This window comes from Seriola aureovittata, chromosome 23 (genome assembly GCF_021018895.1).
Source record: "Seriola aureovittata isolate HTS-2021-v1 ecotype China chromosome 23, ASM2101889v1, whole genome shotgun sequence".
Lineage (NCBI taxonomy): Eukaryota > Metazoa > Chordata > Actinopteri > Carangiformes > Carangidae > Seriola > Seriola aureovittata.
This window is the reverse complement of record NC_079386.1, coordinates 7,743,495-7,761,157: the sequence shown is the minus strand read 5'-3', so window position 1 is coordinate 7,761,157 and position 17,663 is coordinate 7,743,495. Positions and strand designations below refer to the sequence as shown.

At 39.2% G+C, this 17,663-nt stretch overlaps 3 protein-coding genes and 1 non-coding gene across 6 annotated transcripts in view; 1 reads left to right on the top strand and 3 right to left on the bottom strand.

The window, feature by feature from the left end:
* Positions 1 to 349: 349 nt before the first annotated feature.
* Positions 350 to 5,858, bottom strand: larp7 (La ribonucleoprotein 7, transcriptional regulator). The gene is made up of 13 exons (XM_056369773.1): positions 5,740 to 5,858; positions 5,038 to 5,252; positions 4,457 to 4,557; positions 4,235 to 4,318; positions 3,775 to 3,939; positions 3,560 to 3,662; positions 3,097 to 3,399; positions 2,809 to 2,962; positions 2,539 to 2,681; positions 2,134 to 2,243; positions 1,801 to 1,960; positions 1,402 to 1,493; positions 350 to 947 (listed from the first exon to the last, which is right to left on the bottom strand). The coding sequence occupies exons 2-13, from the start codon at positions 5,237 to 5,239 to the stop codon at positions 870 to 872; spliced, it is 1,695 nt and encodes a 564-aa protein (XP_056225748.1). The 5' UTR covers positions 5,240 to 5,252; positions 5,740 to 5,858; the 3' UTR covers positions 350 to 869.
* A 101-nt stretch (positions 5,859 to 5,959) lies between these two features.
* LOC130164802 (NACHT, LRR and PYD domains-containing protein 3-like) lies at positions 5,960 to 11,263 on the bottom strand. Its single transcript, XM_056369772.1, has 6 exons — positions 10,818 to 11,263; positions 8,666 to 10,388; positions 8,327 to 8,410; positions 8,085 to 8,168; positions 7,369 to 7,446; positions 5,960 to 7,275 (listed from the first exon to the last, which is right to left on the bottom strand). Exons 1-6 carry the CDS (start codon positions 11,128 to 11,130, stop codon positions 6,969 to 6,971), a joined length of 2,589 nt encoding a protein of 862 aa, XP_056225747.1. The 5' UTR covers positions 11,131 to 11,263; the 3' UTR covers positions 5,960 to 6,968.
* Positions 6,464 to 6,537, top strand: trnai-aau (transfer RNA isoleucine (anticodon AAU)). Its single transcript has one exon. It is a non-coding gene; the product is annotated as a tRNA-Ile (tRNA).
* Positions 11,264 to 12,113: 850 nt separating the features above from the next.
* The window catches only part of LOC130164746 (ADAMTS-like protein 1), a 93,767-nt gene continuing 88,217 nt past the window's right edge, over positions 12,114 to 17,663 (bottom strand). For 2 of the 3 annotated variants that reach the window (XM_056369682.1, XM_056369684.1), the window contains 6 exons: positions 17,518 to 17,645; positions 16,048 to 16,159; positions 15,685 to 15,889; positions 15,074 to 15,183; positions 14,712 to 14,932; positions 12,114 to 14,072 (listed from right to left, as the gene is read on the bottom strand). In XM_056369682.1, the coding sequence (XP_056225657.1) occupies positions 13,963 to 14,072; positions 14,712 to 14,932; positions 15,074 to 15,183; positions 15,685 to 15,889; positions 16,048 to 16,159; positions 17,518 to 17,645 (886 nt within the window). In that variant the 3' untranslated portion in view covers positions 12,114 to 13,962. The remainder of the gene's footprint in view (positions 14,073 to 14,711; positions 14,933 to 15,073; positions 15,184 to 15,684; positions 15,890 to 16,047; positions 16,160 to 17,517; positions 17,646 to 17,663) is intronic. The other variant, XM_056369683.1, reaches the window with a different exon arrangement.

Below are 17,663 nucleotides of genomic sequence, written 5' to 3'. Positions count from 1 at the left end.
ATGGTGTTAAACTGTTTTTTTGTATTTACTTAAAATATTTTGAGCTTAACATTTCAACTGGGGTGAACCATCCATATAAAGCATAATTATTATATAGTATTATTAAGACTGAATGCATTAAGGTAGATGTATTTGCTGCTCATTTATTCTGTTTTAAAAAGCATTTTTACTTTGACACAAACTTCATGAGAAGCACAACTGTGTTTTAGATATATAACAAGAAACACTGTTCTCATCAAATAATGAAATTTTATTTAAAAAAAAAAAACAAAGAGGCATAAGGAATTATTCTTGACTGGGAGAACTTTCAAAACAGTTATATTTACATCATATACAGAATTTTCTTTAAAAAAAAAAAGGCTATCAATTAAAAAAAAAGTTAATATGCATAGCAGCATTCCAATTTATCTTGGGGGCTCCAGTGCAAACAAAAAACAAGGGGATATTTCAACTACTTTACTTCTTTCAGTTCTCTTCCAGCTAAATACACATTAACACCAACTATCCCCTTCAAATCACATCCTGTGAAATGTAGAGATTTAAACATGTAATGTTGTAAAAAAAAAAAAAAAAATATATATATATCGTCACCTTCCTAAAATAATGGCCTAAGTCATGTTTTGACAAAAATGTTTTTTTTGCCTAAATCACCCCCTCATGATGCTGGCCACCTCTGGTAAAATCGCCTGAATCCTCAGTTGAGGGGAACATGCAATTCTACCCCCGGTTGTATAATGGCCTATGCCAAAAGTGTGACTCTTTTGTTGAGTTTTTTGTGTTTCCTGAAAAACCTGAAAAAATGACTTAGGCCATTATTTTAAGAGGGTGTCGATATATATATATATATATATATATAGTTTCAGCAGGTGTCAGTCTTCTTGAAAACGGATGTGCTTATTAGCCTCCTTGGCTCGCGCAATGATGATTTTTTCTGCTTTGGATATGAGCTGAAGTGTGAGAAGAAAATAAGAAACTACATGTGATAGCACATAAGCAAAATAGAGGCACAATTTAAAATGTAGTGTTGTATCTGACTCTGTGTTCATATGCCAAAATTGTCCCAGATAGTAGACTGATCCAAAAATGGACAGTATTCAGAATAAGTTGATTACAAAATATGCAATTTCAATCACAAATGTGTCTTTTTTTGCACACTTTGAATATCACCATATATAACAGTGTGTATGAAGTGTTATTATATGTCTGTCAATAAAACACACCAAATACCAAATTATTTGGATTTCTCATAATTTAAGGGATTATTCAACTTTCATTCAACAGCCTCTTGTTTACATTGTTTACATACTAAAAATGGAATAACTGATCAACAATTTATTATTGTACAAAATAACCTGTATGTATATGTATTTTTCTTTTTATAAATTTAAAGGGTGATCTCACCTTCTCGGTGCCACGCTTCTTTTCTCTGGGACGATTCAACTTGACCTGGCGGTCAACTAGGATCTTCTGCCAGTACCTTTGTTCATGGTCACCTTTCAAAGGAATTAAACACAGACTCTAATGTTAAAAAGATTTTTTTCTGACTTAAAGTTCATTCAAAAATAATTGTTGAGCAAAGTTCAACTATGAACTATTAAAAACACAGAACTTGAGACAAGCAGATAGTCTGTCTCAATAAGTCATTCTCTCCATCATCAATTATGGAAACCAGTGTGCCAGCTCAGTCATCCACGTCCTCAGCTCATTTAGACCACAGGTATGTTTGCATGTGGTCTGCACAGGAGTGCAGTACACACAAAATAAAATGTCACCTTGGTGTGTAGACATAAAAAGTCATACCTGACAGGATTTCAAGCTTCCAGCTGTGCTCTTTCTGTAGCTCTGCTCTGGCATCACTAACGGCTTTAGCTTCCTCTGGGTTGTGAAAACGGATGTGACCCTCAGCATCTCCATCCAAGATGTCAATGTACGCCACTGGTGATATTTTGCACAAGGCATCCTACAGACACACAGACACAGACACAGACACACACACAAAGTAAGAAAAAAAAGACCTGAGCTTTAATCCACTAGGGGGAACATCCTTTTTTAATGACTTTGATAACTTCACCAAATACAGAAGATAATGGTAATTGCCAGTAAAACTGATGAGTGCATTGAGTTATACTGTACTTTGATGAACTTTCTCCCTGGTAGCGGCTTGTTGTCTGTGATCTTCAGGATGACACCACTGGTAAACTGAGGGCCCTGGTTAGTTGCTTTTTCACTCTTGTTACTCTTCTCTAGATGAAAGAAAAGAGACCTATATTTCAATATTTTACAATTGAAATGAACCAAATGTGTGAAAGCTAAAAAAAAAAAAAACCCACTGTTCTAACTTGTTCACAAGGAACTTAATTTTTGGTAAAGGTCAAAGAATTTCATTTTATTCAGAAACTTTATACACTTTGTTTCATATTTTAATTTCCTTTTATTTTGTGCATCAGTTTAAGCAACAGTGGTGTTTGACCCAATTCTACAGTCTTCACTTTGGCCATCTGAACTATAATTACTAGGAATAGTGGAGACAAAACTCACTGTTTCCATCTTGAGGATCATCCTCTGTCTCCATTAGACTCGTGTGCTCCTTGTGATCAATCTTACTAATGCACTTCTTCAGGGACGCCATGCTGCGCTTCTGCAGGGTCAAATACTCCTCCTTCAGCTCAAGCCACTCTCTCCTTTACGTGAACAAAAGAGGAAGAAAGATGCCCAGTAGTGTGTTAAAATCATTGTAGATCTGAATGGATATTCCCTTACTTCTGAAATACTGATGATGTCACTTTAAAAGGGGATGTAAGATTTTACTTTGATAGAACTCGTAATGGGATGACCTCCTCTCCAATTTTCAGCTTCTCCTTGTGTTTCTTTTTTCTCTTCCTCTTTGCTTTAACTGTTGAATCATCTCTGTTTTCTTTCCCTTCCTCAACACCTCTGTCCGTGTCACTTTGAGTAGGTGGATCTGATAGAGGAATAACACAATAACAACAAGCCTGTGGTTTCATTGCTGCGAGAACACCTCATCGTACTTTTTGTATTTTTAGATTGTGAAAAATAGACACAACCAGAGTGGAAAGTGACATTGTGATCACTTACCAGTCTTTGCTTTCTCCTTTTCTCCAAGTTCACTTTCGCTGGTTTTTCTTATCTTAGCTGGTACATCACTGTCTGATCCCTCTACTGTCTGTGACCGTCGTCTTTTTTTCTCTGACAATTTCCCAGGTGTTTTCTGAGCGCTGGCGACATCTGGTTCAAAATCACCTGCTGCTGAGTGCTTCCTCTTTTCCTCTGATGGTTCTGCTTCCATCGCCTGCTCTTTGGTTTCTTCTGCAGACGTTGGTAGTGTGGCGCCATCTTTCTTTTTCTTCTTCTTTCTCTTTTTCTTTTCCTCTTCTTCAACTACAGTACATGAATGTCAAGAAGTGGAAATGATTTCAACAAATCGCAGCAATAGCCTTATTTTTTATATTATGCCAGCATCAGGGACTCTAGCTGGCAGAGAGAAAAAGTGATGTTAAAAAAAAGGGGGCATCACTTTTTTGATTCTAATTGATTGTACCTGATGGAGGATTGTCAGATGTCAGAGGAATCGGCTTTCTACTTTTCGTCTTAGGGAAAATCCCTGGTTTCCTGGGAGCATCTTCAGGGGGATTGTTCAGCATCTGTTTCAAAAAGATCAAAATTTCCCCTGGGTTTTGTTTCTGCCAAAAATAAACACTGGACTGACAATTGTCACATGTTTCTGGCTATGGTGAAATATTCATAAGTTTTCACCTCTATGGCTTTCTGTGCTTGTTCCTCTTTCTCAAACTCAACAAACGCAAAACCCTTGGAATCACCAGAAGACTTGTATCTGGGGATGCTAACATACACCACATTCCCACATTTTGTGAACACTCTGTCTATCCAGCTGTGGGTCACATCCTTGGGCAAAAGTTCCTTGAAAAAAAAAAAAAAGAAAGGAAGAAAGAATTGTATTATTTTGTGATCCAAAACTATTTTTCTGTCAGGCAGAAAAGTAACCATCAAAATTGTGCGAGTCTTGCCACATAAAAGCGCTCAATGTAAACCTTTATAGATGCAAAATAAATTCAAATGGTGCTTTCAGGTACAATGTGGAGCAAAGTTTTACTAAATAGGTCCAAATTTGACCACTGGGATGTTTCCCATTCTAAATATCCCCGTGAAAAGTAAACCCTTTGAATAAAAGAAACAACAGAAAACATTTTTTTACCACATAGACTGTGCGGCTGTCTGTATCATTTGGTATATTTCCAATTGGAAATGGACGCCGTACTTTATTGCCTTCCAAGTTAACCTGAAACACAAAAATAGGAACATTTTTTGGAATTGTACATCAATTTGAACCTAACTTCATAAATTATGCAAACATTGTGAAAGTAGGACAGTTATGAGGTGTTTAAAAAAAAAAAAAAAAAAAAAAAAAAGACAGTACCTCAACTACAGACGAATTTTTCAGCGCCCTCGCAATCAGCTTGGTATCAGTTGTCAGCTTTTTCATTCGATTGAAGCTCGCCAACACAGATATATCAACATCTAAGACACATTAAACATGTTGTATTAGATGCTTTGTTCAATTCAAAATCTGATGACTTCATGTCAGCACTTGCATTAAAGAATAGCTTAAGATTTCTGTCTTAATACACGACTCACATATCATATCATACGTTTAGATTGTTATTGGTCACTGAAATCATTCCTCCTGTCCATACTGGCTGGCTTGTGGGCAGGTCTACTTCCATGTTGGTGTCCCACAAACAAACCTATGTAAGGCTGCCGGAACCTATCCGTCCACAGCAGCTCAGCAAGGAAATGCAAAGAGGGTATTTTGCACTTGAAAGCCTTTCATTATGCAAGCATGAAAAAAGGAGTGATTTTAGGAACCAATTACTCTTTTAATGCACATATTGCATGTGAGTATTGTATTAAGATTAAGAGCAAATCCAAACCTATCTTTTAAAAGACTCAACAACATATGGATAAAGTGGTGCATCTGAGCTATTGATAGCCCCTTACATCCATCGTCCGACTCCTCTATGATTTTTCTCAGAAAGCGGTCCTTGTGAAGGTTGACGTCTCCGAACCAGAACTCCACCTGCTTCTTCACATCACCCAGCAGCTGTTTGACTCGAGACCGCTTCTTCTTTTCTGTCTCCTTGTTCTTACTGCGTGGCTCTGTGGCACCAGCATCATCAGTTCCTGTCTCTATGTCAATCATCCTGTGGGTGGGACTGAAACAAAGGCCAGAAACACAATTAAAAAACAGCACTGGAAACAGTAAACACTTAACTTGTGTCCATTTATTTTACTGGTGTTTTTATCTGATAGACAAGTGGTAGTGTTTCTATTATTAACCCTAATTTACACAACGTTCAAATTCAAATTCACAGCTACTACTGGCACTATGAGGCATTCTTTACCTTTATAAAGAACACACAAGTCAAAGATGAACACGCCCCTTAAATATTGTATTAACGTTTTTACATTAAAAACAGCTTAAGCTTCATATTTAACAGCTCTTAACTAAGTTAGCAGTGCATGCTTACCTAGCTAGTTCTCTTTTAGCCACTACTACCCTTAGCAAACTGCTGTCGAAGTTGGTACGTCAATTCGCGGGTCGTGACATTTTTAAAAATGCTGCAGTCATGCCCACTGCCTTTCAAAATCCGTCAAATCTACGCTTAAAATCCAAATTACATCAAAATTGAGAGAACTCACCCTATATGTGAAGAGGAAACAGTCCAGCTTGATGGTTAGCACGCACAAAAATAACATAAAACAGCAGCCTGCCGGCTACGCTTGGTCACACGTCGCAGAGTAAATTCGTCATACGACAGGGACAGCCCACAACTTCCGCTGACTAGTCCAAAATAAAGTGCCAAAATAAAATATACGTGAGCGTTATTTCAAAATAGTTTCAATATTTTATTGACAATTGTTCGCAATTTACAATAAGTCCGATAAAAATTTGTAAAAGTAGTATGTTACAAATATGGCAACGGAATACAATGCTCCTCGCAAAAAGAAGATGCACTGATATTATAAATAAAAATAAATAGAAAAAAATCAATACCAAAATATTTACACGAATAAACGTTTTCAATAAATAACTTAATTTTCGAATAATGTAAATGGTTTATCATTTGATCCAGTGTCTCGTTTAACATAAAAAATGTTAACTTGCATGTGACATAATTTGAGCTTTGAGAAGTAACACTACATCCGGGCACTGTTAGCGCTTTCCTAGTTGTATTTAGCTGCACGGAAAGATGAGGGAGAGGAACTTTAAATAGAAGGAGGAACTGAAAAAAAATAACAAGTATTCAAACACGGTGTATTGTTCGTTATTGTATCATACAAACAACATCATCCATAACGACGAGTGGAAGTGAGGAGCTGTGTACGCAAGATTTTGAAGGTGTCCTATGGATCCCATGTAAATGGCCGGTTAGCTCAGTTGGTTAGAGCGTGGTGCTAATAACGCCAAGGTCGCGGGTTCGATCCCCGTACGGGCCACACGTTGTTTTTGACCCTCTTAATACACACCTCCTACAGATATCGTCATGACTCGCTTAACGAACTTTTTCTGCTGTTCGTTATGCATCACTATGGAGAGAAAAACTTTACCCAATTTAGTCTGTAGGTCTGTAAGTCTGTATAGCTACAGCCACTTTAGCAATTGAAGCAGTTATGTTTCCAGAGATTGTAGTGTAAATGCACAATTTATATGCATCCAAGCAAGTTTTTGAGAAGAAACCTTTTTTTTTTCCGAGGTCAGGGTGGGTATGATTTTTGTGCATTAAGCATGAGGCAAATTATTTCTGCATTAAGTATGCTATGGGAGTTGTTTCCTTTTGTCATTGTTTTCACAAGGCATTCAGCATTAAACAGACATTTAATCTGCATATATAACCATACAACTGGAGGTGAGTGTAGATTTTTCTCTGTCAGGGGTTCAAAACATTCTCAAACTTTCTGAGCTTCTTGCATATGTCATCCTCAGTGCAGAACTCAATCCTGCGCTTGATGAGCTGTGATAGTTGCTTGTAGAAGGTCTTTGCCCAGTGGGCTTCTAAGCAATGGACCGATACCTTGCACACTTTATGGAGTACCATCACTAGTTTCTCGTTGCTGCTGACCTCACACCGTTTGATGACCCATTCCCCCCACGCCTCCCACATATCGTCATCTGTGAAGTTGACACTAATGCTTTCTTGGGTGCACCCGGATTCTGGCAGGTCATTCCAGATGGCGCTGTACAGAGAGGGAATCAACAGAAGCTTCAGAAAAACCTAAACTGTTGAAATGTGGTTTGAATTGTTTTTTGGAAGAAAAAAAAAAACTCACACAACTTTTTCCAGAGGATATGGGGTCAAGTCAGTGAGTGAGAGCAGACCTCTGGAGCTCACTTGGTTTCCCTCCATCCTGTGAGAGACCATAGGTTAACTTTAAGTAATATGTCCTGAACAATTAAAAAAAAAAAGTTTTACACTGGAACAATCAGCAAACCATGAAATTTGAAACTATGTTCACCGCCTGCTTCGCCTGTGAACTTAAGTGCTGATAGAAAAAGGATAGATAATTAGCTATAATTGGTATTAAATCAATAACTTTTTTTTAAATTAATTTATTTTTCCTAGAGACATAGTGTTCAGTGCTGACTTAATTCTAAGATTTTCATTCATTGAGGTTCTCTGATACATCTATGTTTAATAGTTTAGTTAGTCCTCACCACAAAGTCTTAAATTACTACTCAAAAAAGAAATAAAGAATGAGAGACCATGGTTACAGAACATTTCAAAGAAAAAAAAGAATCTATTCTGTGGCTTACTGGAGGAAAGTTTACCAAACAGTAAATTTACTGGATTGGGTATAAAAGTTGCCTTTGGAACAGTTGGCAAAAATAATAGAATTGTATGTTATACATCATTTTGTCCTGGTCAACTTTTAAATCATTGAAATATTAAATTGTTGATGATTCAGACAATCATGACCATTGGGGTGGACACGCTTGAACTTCCCCAAAATATTTAAGTGACATACTGTTCACGTGTGTCTCTTACCACAATTCTGCAAGCTTTTTTTGAATCCGTATGGCAGTAGAAATAACCAGTAGTTCATCATCACCAAGGTTTGACCATCCAATTCTAAAATGGAGAACAGAAAGTGTGACACATTCTGGGTGAGTTTTTCTTGGACTATAATTAACATATGCTCTTAAGAAATGGATGGCTGTATACTTCATTTGTCAAGTATTACGTGGATTCTTTTCATAACCAAAGAATAATATCAATAGATATCTTACCCTAGGTGGGTTATACTGTCCGACACTTTCAGCACATCAGCAATGACCTGAACTGTGTCTATGTCCAGATTGTTTTCTCCAAGCCTTGAAAGTGAAATAGTGATGTTAGTGCACAAGTCATGTATTACATATTTCATAGTCTGATGATGTCATCACTTCTAAATCATTTCATAAAAAGAGGAGAAGACAGATGCAGTTGGCTGTGATTTGATGCATTCAGTGCAGGACATGTAACCAACAAAGAGCTGCACAGACTCAGAAATAAGACAAAGAAAACTTGCAAGATAGATGAGATCAGAGAATGAAATGATGTCAACCTAATTTTTATCTGGAACTCACCAAAGTCTCTCACATCTTTGCAACAGGGGCTGAATATCTCTAAGTGCCTCACAGCTTACTCCGGTCCCTGTCAGATCCAGCTCTGATATTTTGCCCTTTGTGAGGTTTAGGAAGTACTTGATGGCATTGTAATCCATTTGGGAAAGTGTTTCATCACTAACGTTAACTCGTATCAACTTTGGTTGCATGGCAAGGACTAATGAGGGGTCCTGCTGCTCAAACAGACAGTGTAAATGATTCAGGATATTTTCCCCGTCTTCACAGAGCACTGCAAGTTCTCTGATGATCCTCTGGCGATAGGTGTCCATCTTTTCTTTGTGGTAACGCAGCCCCAACTGCCTTGACAGAAGATTGGCATTGCGTTCGGAGAGGATTCCAGACAGGAAGCGGTTGAAAAGGTCCAAATAGCCATTGTTTGTTCTCTCTCCAGGACTTGCAGTGTGCTGAAGTGCATCAGGTAAAGGGTGATCGGTCACTGCACAGTAAACTGCAGCAAAGAACTCTTGAACAGTGAGGTGTGCAAAGGAGTAAACCTCTTCAGTACAGCCGGGCTCTTGTGCTACTGTCTTGTCTAGGAAGGTACTAACCAGGCTGCATCCCTCTAATGCTGCAACATCTCTGTCGCTGCTGTAGAATAGTGTTTGATGCTCCATCAGCTTTTGGAAGGCGAGTTGACCCAGCTTCAGCACTATGTCAGACAGCTGCTGTACACCCCCTGCTTTTTGCTCTTGAAGAAATGTTTCAGCCCTTGACTGAGTGTGAGAGCGAATCAAAGCCACCAGATACTGCACATAAATATCTGTCATGGTTTTGGGGCTGTCTCCACAGAGATCTTGGCTTTCTTTGAGGATACAGCACACAATGTAGCAAAATGCAGGTATGTAGCACAGTGTTAACATCAGTTCATTTGCTGATACCACTGCAAACAGTCGGTCACCAAGGGCACTGTCTTGGAAATAACGTAAGAAGAAGTCTTGAACTTCAGCCAAGGAGAAGCCAGCGATGAGCACAAAGCGGTCGATGCAGCCCACAGGGACGTGGTTGATAGCTGCAGGTCGACTTGTGAGCATGACAGAGGCATTGGGCAGCAGTTCACCCTGCATCAGACTCCCTAAGACCTCCACCACCTCTGCATCTTCGTCTGGCTCAGTCACAAAAACATCTACATCACAGCTCCTATAGTGTCTGAACTCATCAAAGCCGTCCAAGATAATCAACAGTTTGTTGTCATTGGCTAAAATGTTATCCAGTACTTTAGAAAGGTGTCTGTTCTTTCGCAAGACCAACTCCCTGAAGTTTGTAGGTTTGTCGATCAGATTCAGGTCTCTGAAGCTCATGTGGATGATGAAGTCAAAGGCTAGATGGTTCTTGTTTCCACCAAAATCAAACAGCATCTTCTGCACCATGATAGTTTTCCCAATACCAGCCACCCCTGTAACCAGAACCTTCTTGACTGGACGATTACCATTTGCTTTTGAAAAGAGTTCAGCTGGTGCAATTTTCCTGTGTACAGTTGACTTCTGCTGCAAAGATAGTCGCTTTTGTCCAAACGTCAGCACCTCGTGTCTTTTTATCTCCAAGCCCTGGTGTCCATCGACTAACAGGAGATTGACATAATGTTCGGAAAAAAGGATTTTCTCTCCGTGACGAGTGTTGTAGAATAGCATGCTCTCACTCCTGCGCCTGAGGATGTCTTTGTGCTTTTGTTTGATTTTGCTGTACTCTGCAAGAGAAAAGAAACTTAATATAATTGTAGCCTGTGAACTAAGGGTGTCAGTATTGATGATATGATATTCAAAAAATGAAATATTTTTGTAGGTTTTTGTGCTCTCCCTCCACCTTCCTGCACTAGTATTTTAGTCTACTGCCAAAAAAAAACCAGAGAAGACACACAATAAACAAAGTAACAGATGAATTTGACTGATTGTTGACTGATAATTATTCTACTTTCTAATGATATCTTGATAATATCGTTAACTTGAAAATCTGAGACCGTGACTGCCCTAGTAAAAACATTTGATGGTACTACATAAAATGCTGTGTATGTTCATATGATCAACACAATGCGTTTCCAAATACATACTGTGACTCAGCATTACTTTAACTCCAAATGGAAATGTACTAATAACATGTCTTTGGTTTGACTACATACCTGCAGACTGATGTTGATCTGTGTTGACTTCTCTAAAGTGCGTCTCTGCTTCTTGCTGATGATGACTGCTGATGAAGAGAAAAATCTTGGCTGCTTCCTCGCCTTTACACTCCAGGATATCCAACACCTTTCTTACTCTTGCCCGGGGCCCCATCTGATACAACACCTCCTCACGGTCATCACGAGTGAACACCTCTCGACTTACTAAAATCTCTAGCAGAGAGTCAATCCATCCTTCCAGTTCATCCACGAGTGAAACTCGCAGAACCCTGATTGCTGTCAAACAAGAATTACAACCATCCCTTTCCACCATAACTAATCTGAAATAATCCCCAGCACGAATCACAAAAGTCCTGTTATGATCTGCTAACGATGTCAATTTGAATCATAAATTCTAGATTCATGTTGTTTACGCTTATCGTTCAGAAGGATCATATGAATTTATGTCCCACCTCAAGAGCAGACAAGTCTGTATGCTGCAATTTCAAAATGAGGAAATCCCCTTGATACAATGTGAGGCAATACCACAACAATGGCTTGTTTTTCCGGTTCATAGTAGAACCGCCAATTGCATAAGTGTGCACTTTTTATATGTTCTGCCAAAGCTTAAATTAAAAGATTAGACTACTTACAGAAATTTTAGCTGTTACTATAGACCAAGGCGGACTGGGAAAGAAATTTAGCCCTGGACTTACTATATGTGCTGGGTGTGATGGAAATCTGAAAATGAAAAGTTGACAAAATGACCAAGTTGTCTTTGTATATTTTAATAAGAGCTTTGCAAAGGATGAGTGTACAGTCACAACAGAGTGTAATTGCAGACTGATATCGAACAAAGAAGGCACATGAACTTTATAGAGAAAGGAGAGAAGGAGGCAGGGTGAGGATGTGTGTGTGAACAATTCTGGGTGCCATCAAAACTGTCTAACTGTCAAGAAGCAGCTGCGTGTTCAAGGACAAACTACTCCTTAGTTTGTACTAGACAGCATCAGGTAAGGAGCATACATGTGAGGACAGATTCATGTCCAAGGTTATACAAAGCCAGGTCATACAAAGTGCAAAACCGGGTTATACAAAGTGCATAATGTGAATTTTCTGTTCCATGGGACAGCCCCATGGGAAGGGTGGAAACTTGGTTGTGATTGACCAGTGAGCCCAGTCCCAAAATATGCATGCAACACACTCTCATGTGCACCCTAAATGACAGGCACACAGAGAGATTTGTTCCAGTATGCCCGAAGGCCAGTCTTACCCTGCTACATACCAACTTCAAAAATAAGAGATAATCACAACACACAGATTATGAAAGGAATGTATTTGGTTTTATTTAATGATAAACCAGGCACGAGCAGAGAGCAACACATCAAGTCACCAGCAGAGGGTCCCCATTACATGCACATGAAATACTATCAGCTGTTGGGAAATGAATACTTAAAACCCACCCCTGTAATTATTTACAAAAGTATGCACAAGAACACACATTAAAATAAATAGTTAAAAGACAAGACAAATATCTACATAAGTTAAGAGCATAAGTAACATGTTAATGATGTTTTCCTCTCATAAGATCAAATAATCACACCTCAATGAAAGGCCAAGTAGTCTCTTAACGTATGTGTTGCACTTGATGAAGCATTGTGAAACCCAGGACATAATATCAAAAGTGCAAACCCAATGCAATAATGTAATTGTGGTTAATTAATTATGATCTTTAAAAAGTTGCCAACTGTTTTAACCAATATCCAAATATGACACTGAGACCATATTTACATATCTTGAGTTCAAACACTGAAATCTGTCCTAAGCAGAAGAGTTACATAAGAACTTTGAAATTTAACTCAGTTTTTTCCCTAAAATGTCATCAAACTGAGCAAAAATATGATTAGGTGGACAGTATGAATTAGCAGGGGGCGATTATGCTTAGCTTACGCTTAAACGTGCTGTAACGTTGCAAAGTGGTTAAAGAGACATTTTAACAAATATCTTTACAAGAAATAACAAAATCAGAAGACAAAATATATAAACAATGTAACCTTAAAAAAAAAAAAACTCTACAAGCCATGTTCTTAACAAAGACTTGGATGAGTTGAGTGCAAAATTTCCAAAAAATTGACTTGCTTCAGTCATATACCTCCATTAGTGCAACCCATGCGAGATAAATCTTTGTCCTACTTTCTATTCTGCCAAAAATGCAGGAAAAACATCTGCAATCCTAATTCCTTTCCTCTTTAAATGACGTGACCGATCACTGCTGTCAACACATGCTAATAAATGACCCAAAATGGTAGCACAGATCATGATCTATTTCCCAGGTGGCTAATACCAAATTATACCATTTACCAAATATCAGGCTTTTAATCATGTTAGCTTCTTCCCATTTATATACAGCGCTATGCTGTATTGTAGTTTTAAACAAGAGTATACCCACACCGCATTAATAAAAGCTCATTTAGTATCTAAACTATTTAACAATACTGTTTTGAGAGATCATTGCAATAAAGGCAAACGCACAACTATCCAGTGGTTATCACAAACTCAGCGGCCTACCCAGAGTCCCTGGGTATCAGTCTCAAAAGTCTATTTCTGTGTTGTATTCTTATGCTATTGCATGCTAGTTGCATTATAATGTGCAACCTATTTGAGACGAGAAGTGTTGGTACTACACTAGAACATGGTGGCTTATTTTTTAGGGAAACCCTGAAACAGCACATACCATTAGTGCAGACAGGTCGTGTGTAACGCCTCATTATTATAGTTCCCTGTGACGCAGTCACCACAAGTTTCGATTACTCACAATGGAAATGTGTCTCACTCACTTTTACATAAACTAGGAAAGCTGTTGAAAATGAACTTCAGATAAAAAAAAGAGAAGTAAAACTGAAGCCTTCATTAACAGACACATCACTCCTCTCAAAACAATACTTTCTAATTCAAACCCACACATGGCATCTTTGAGGAAAGCGGATCACAGCCACTCCAGGTATGACCGTCCAAACATTCCTCTACACTCAGGTATCCCCCATCCAAAACTGTTAATCGAAAACAGTTGTTGGCGATAGGATGGGGCATAGAGGTTTCAAGTCTCTGTTGGCACCTTCCCTGACCTATCCAGGTTGTCCACAGCCCTCATCTCATGTCTCCCGTCTCAGGTGTTTCGGCAGGAGTGACAGCAGCGACTCTTAAACTGGGGCAGTGGGCAGAGCTCCAGCTGTCGAACCTTCTCACAGTACCTTGTGCTGTCTCGACACTCTCCTGCTGGAGTACACAGAAGAAACAGTTTACTACACATACTTACTGTAGGCCTAATCACTTTTCAAGACAGAGCGCTGAGCATTCTGTGAGTGGAAACGCCATGGATCAAGCTATTACAATAAATGAAAAATGAAAATCTAAACCACAAAAACTTTCCTGGAGAAATCCTTTTAGTTTTATGTTAAGAGGATTTCAGGTGTCCAAATATAATGTAGGCAAGTGGTATTTTCCAAGGTAATTTTTCAGGGCTTTGAGTATGACAAATTAAATTTTTTTCTATTGGAGTGACAGTGTATCCTTCCAAATCTCAGCACATGAAACTGAAACTATTTACATTTATGGGTTTACATTCCCATTAAGGGAATATAAGATATTCTTTTAATAATTTATTTAGGACATGGCCACAAAAATACTGTCTTTATGTCATAGGCTGGGCCTGACAGCAAAAGGCTAGTATGGAGATTACTTTTCCACCTTTAAAATATGCTTATCAGAAGAAATGTACACATAGAGCAACACCAACATATGATAGACAACAGTTTAGAATAATAAAGTCAAGATCATTTTCAAATCAACAACTTTGTTTCTCACAGTTACAAAACCACTTGTTTCCAACTTGACATCAATCCAACTGTTTCTCACCTCTTCCACAGGACAAAATGTTGCATCGCTGCCAGCTGGGAGGGCGAGGCCTCCACATGCAGTGATGTTCACGAGTGGCTTTGCCAGTTCGACGGTGCGCGCAGGTCACCTGGCGTGACTGGAAACCATGTCGTCCACAGGTGGCAGTGCACTGAGTCCACGGCCCCACATGCCAGTGAAGGGCACAGCCCTCTGTGGAGCAATTCTTTAGAGAGCTGGGCCTAAAAATACAAACACATTCATCAGACACAATACTGTGACTGGCTTTTCACTGAAACATGAGGAATCAGTGTATTTTCAACACATCAACAATAAAACAGTTGAGCACATTCATTCATTCATATTGTGATGTCTAGATTTACCTGTGGAGTCCACTGCACATCCTGTACGGCACTTTAGTACCATTTGTGTTTTGGCAGTAAACATGGCGGTGCTGCGTGGCCAAACTGGGACCTACACACTGACCATGACACTAAAAGAGAAAACATTTATCAATACAAGCAAGCTCAGCTTTTAGTGTGTTTTCAGCCTACTTTCTCTGGCTAAATTTGAAAAATTGAAAAGTAAAACAAATAAGCTACACATTTAGTCTACACTGTAAAGTAGTAGTAAGTCATAGTTTTAAAGACTAACCACTTTTTACTCAGTTTTTCAGATTGAAATTCTAAAAACACTTGAGAAAGATGTGCAAGGGTTAACACAGAAAAAAAGTTTGCTTCCCTGACAACAAACAATAAGCTCCAAACATATGAGAATGGGTTAACAATGTGCTTCCCCCTTGAATAATTTGGAAAACAGAACCGACAAAGGTGCCAGTAGTTTTACAGTCAAGAACCTACCACACATTAAACAACCAAGAGTTGGCACTGCTTCTGAGGTAAACTGTCACCATGTTTTGAACAAGTAAACAGCCTTGACACAGTCCGTGAACACTTTTTGAGAAATGCATCTGCTCAATAATAAGCGAACTCACCGGCCCCCAAGAGGTCGTGGCCCATCTGGCACAGGGCAGAAGGTTGCATACCCGACTGTCAGAGGGTCTCCTGCCTGTGTCAAGGCAGTGCTGGCTCTCCACCTCTGTTGACCTGCCCTCAGGACCCCTCATGCAGCGGACAATCCTGGTCTGGGACCCACCTCCACAAGTGGCTGAACATGGTGACCAAGGATCCACTCTCCACCTAATCCATCCGCAGAAGAAAAAGTGAACAATAACTTATTAAGTTTATAAGCTTATGAGAAAGCTTTGGTGTTTTTTTTCCTAAAAATTATTATTATCTCAGCTGTGAATGTGTGTAAAAGAGATGGAGGGAACAGCCATGTAGTAGCAGCAAGGTACCTGAGGGGACAGCCTTGTCCATGGCACAGCTCTGCTGATTGGCTGCTGTTTCTCCTCTCAGAGCAAAGAGGGCCATTTGATCCCATACTGTTACAACTTCTTCCTTTACCACCTGAAAATGCAGCAAAGAAAATACATCCGAGTTGTTATGGATACAAGTAAAAATCAAAACAGTCGACACTTCTTTAATAGTTATAAACCCTCAAGTGAGCAAAACATTCTGGTTGTAACTGAAAATCTAGTGTTAATGCCCTTTAAACACTAACACAAATTACTGTATGTCTCAATATGTCTCCAGTTACAGTCACAGCAGCTATGAACATTTTCTTTGACCTTATTAAGAGGGTCATGGTTGGAAATGGCAAGCTGACCGTTTTTGTTCCGAAATAAAAAGTGTGCTTTTCACAAACTTGGGAAAGAATTATATTTACAGTTCAGTTCCCCTTACCCTTCCTATTCATTAGATTTCAGAAGAACACCCATCAGACATGGCCTTTAAATGACTTTGAGGTTAAAATATAACAAAACAGCAGTTTGGACATTTTTCAGCACTTTTAAGTCTCTTTATCCTTTCCATTTAGATTAGGCGAGTGGGGTGCACCCACTTAATCCTCTTTGAAACATTGCCTGGAACCTCTAATTGTTGTCGTATGGGGAGGAAAAGTGCTGGAGCATCAGGAAACCCACAGTGGCGGCGCTTTTGATGGGAATGCAGCAAGGTTGCGACTTATTGTACTCGGAGGAGACGAAGGACAGCGCAGCTCATAGGTGACCTGGGCTGTGGCCCGCTCCACACATTCCCCATCACTGACTCAGCCAGATGAGCCACTGGGGTACGTAAAAAGCTTACTGTATATCTGCGTCTGTGGTTATGCCTGGGTGTGCGTGTTTCTCAGTTGAAAAGAATGCTTTCCCAGAATCTCTAAGTCTGAACCACAAAAAGAATGATACGAATTACTGTAATCTGGACTACATGAAAGTATATTAGGACAAACTCAACATGACTTTGGGTTAATACTGACTATATTGTTTGTATGTGTGGCTACAAAAACAGCAAAGTCACAGCAATGTATTCATGATCTGTTCATTATGGAAACGTCACTGCAGCTGTATAACACTTAAAGAAGCTTTAGAGGCACTGGCAGGCTGATTTTTTTTTTACCTCTGCACAGAGCCGGACTAGCTGTTTCCCCCTGTTTTCAGTCTTTACACTGAGCTAAGCTCACCATTTCCTGGCTCCAGCTTTTTAACGGACAGATATGAGCGTGGTATCAATCTTCTCCTCTAACTCTCGGCTATAAAGTGAATAAGCATATTTACCAAAATGTTAACTTAATTCTAGATATCAATATATCTGCATGACACAGAATGGCTCCACGGAACCACTCGAGAGGGAAAACTCATCATTACCTGGGAAGAACTACAGTTTATTCAAACACATTTACAAGGTTCTGTGTTTATGGACCTTACTTGTAATTTGCAGCCAAGATGAAAGAGATGTATATCCAAGACGATTCCTGGCGGTGCAAGTGTACAAACCCTCGTCCACTTTGCTTGGTGACTGGATCCTGAGTGAGCCGGTGGGCAACAGGCCTACTCTGCCAACACAAAGACAA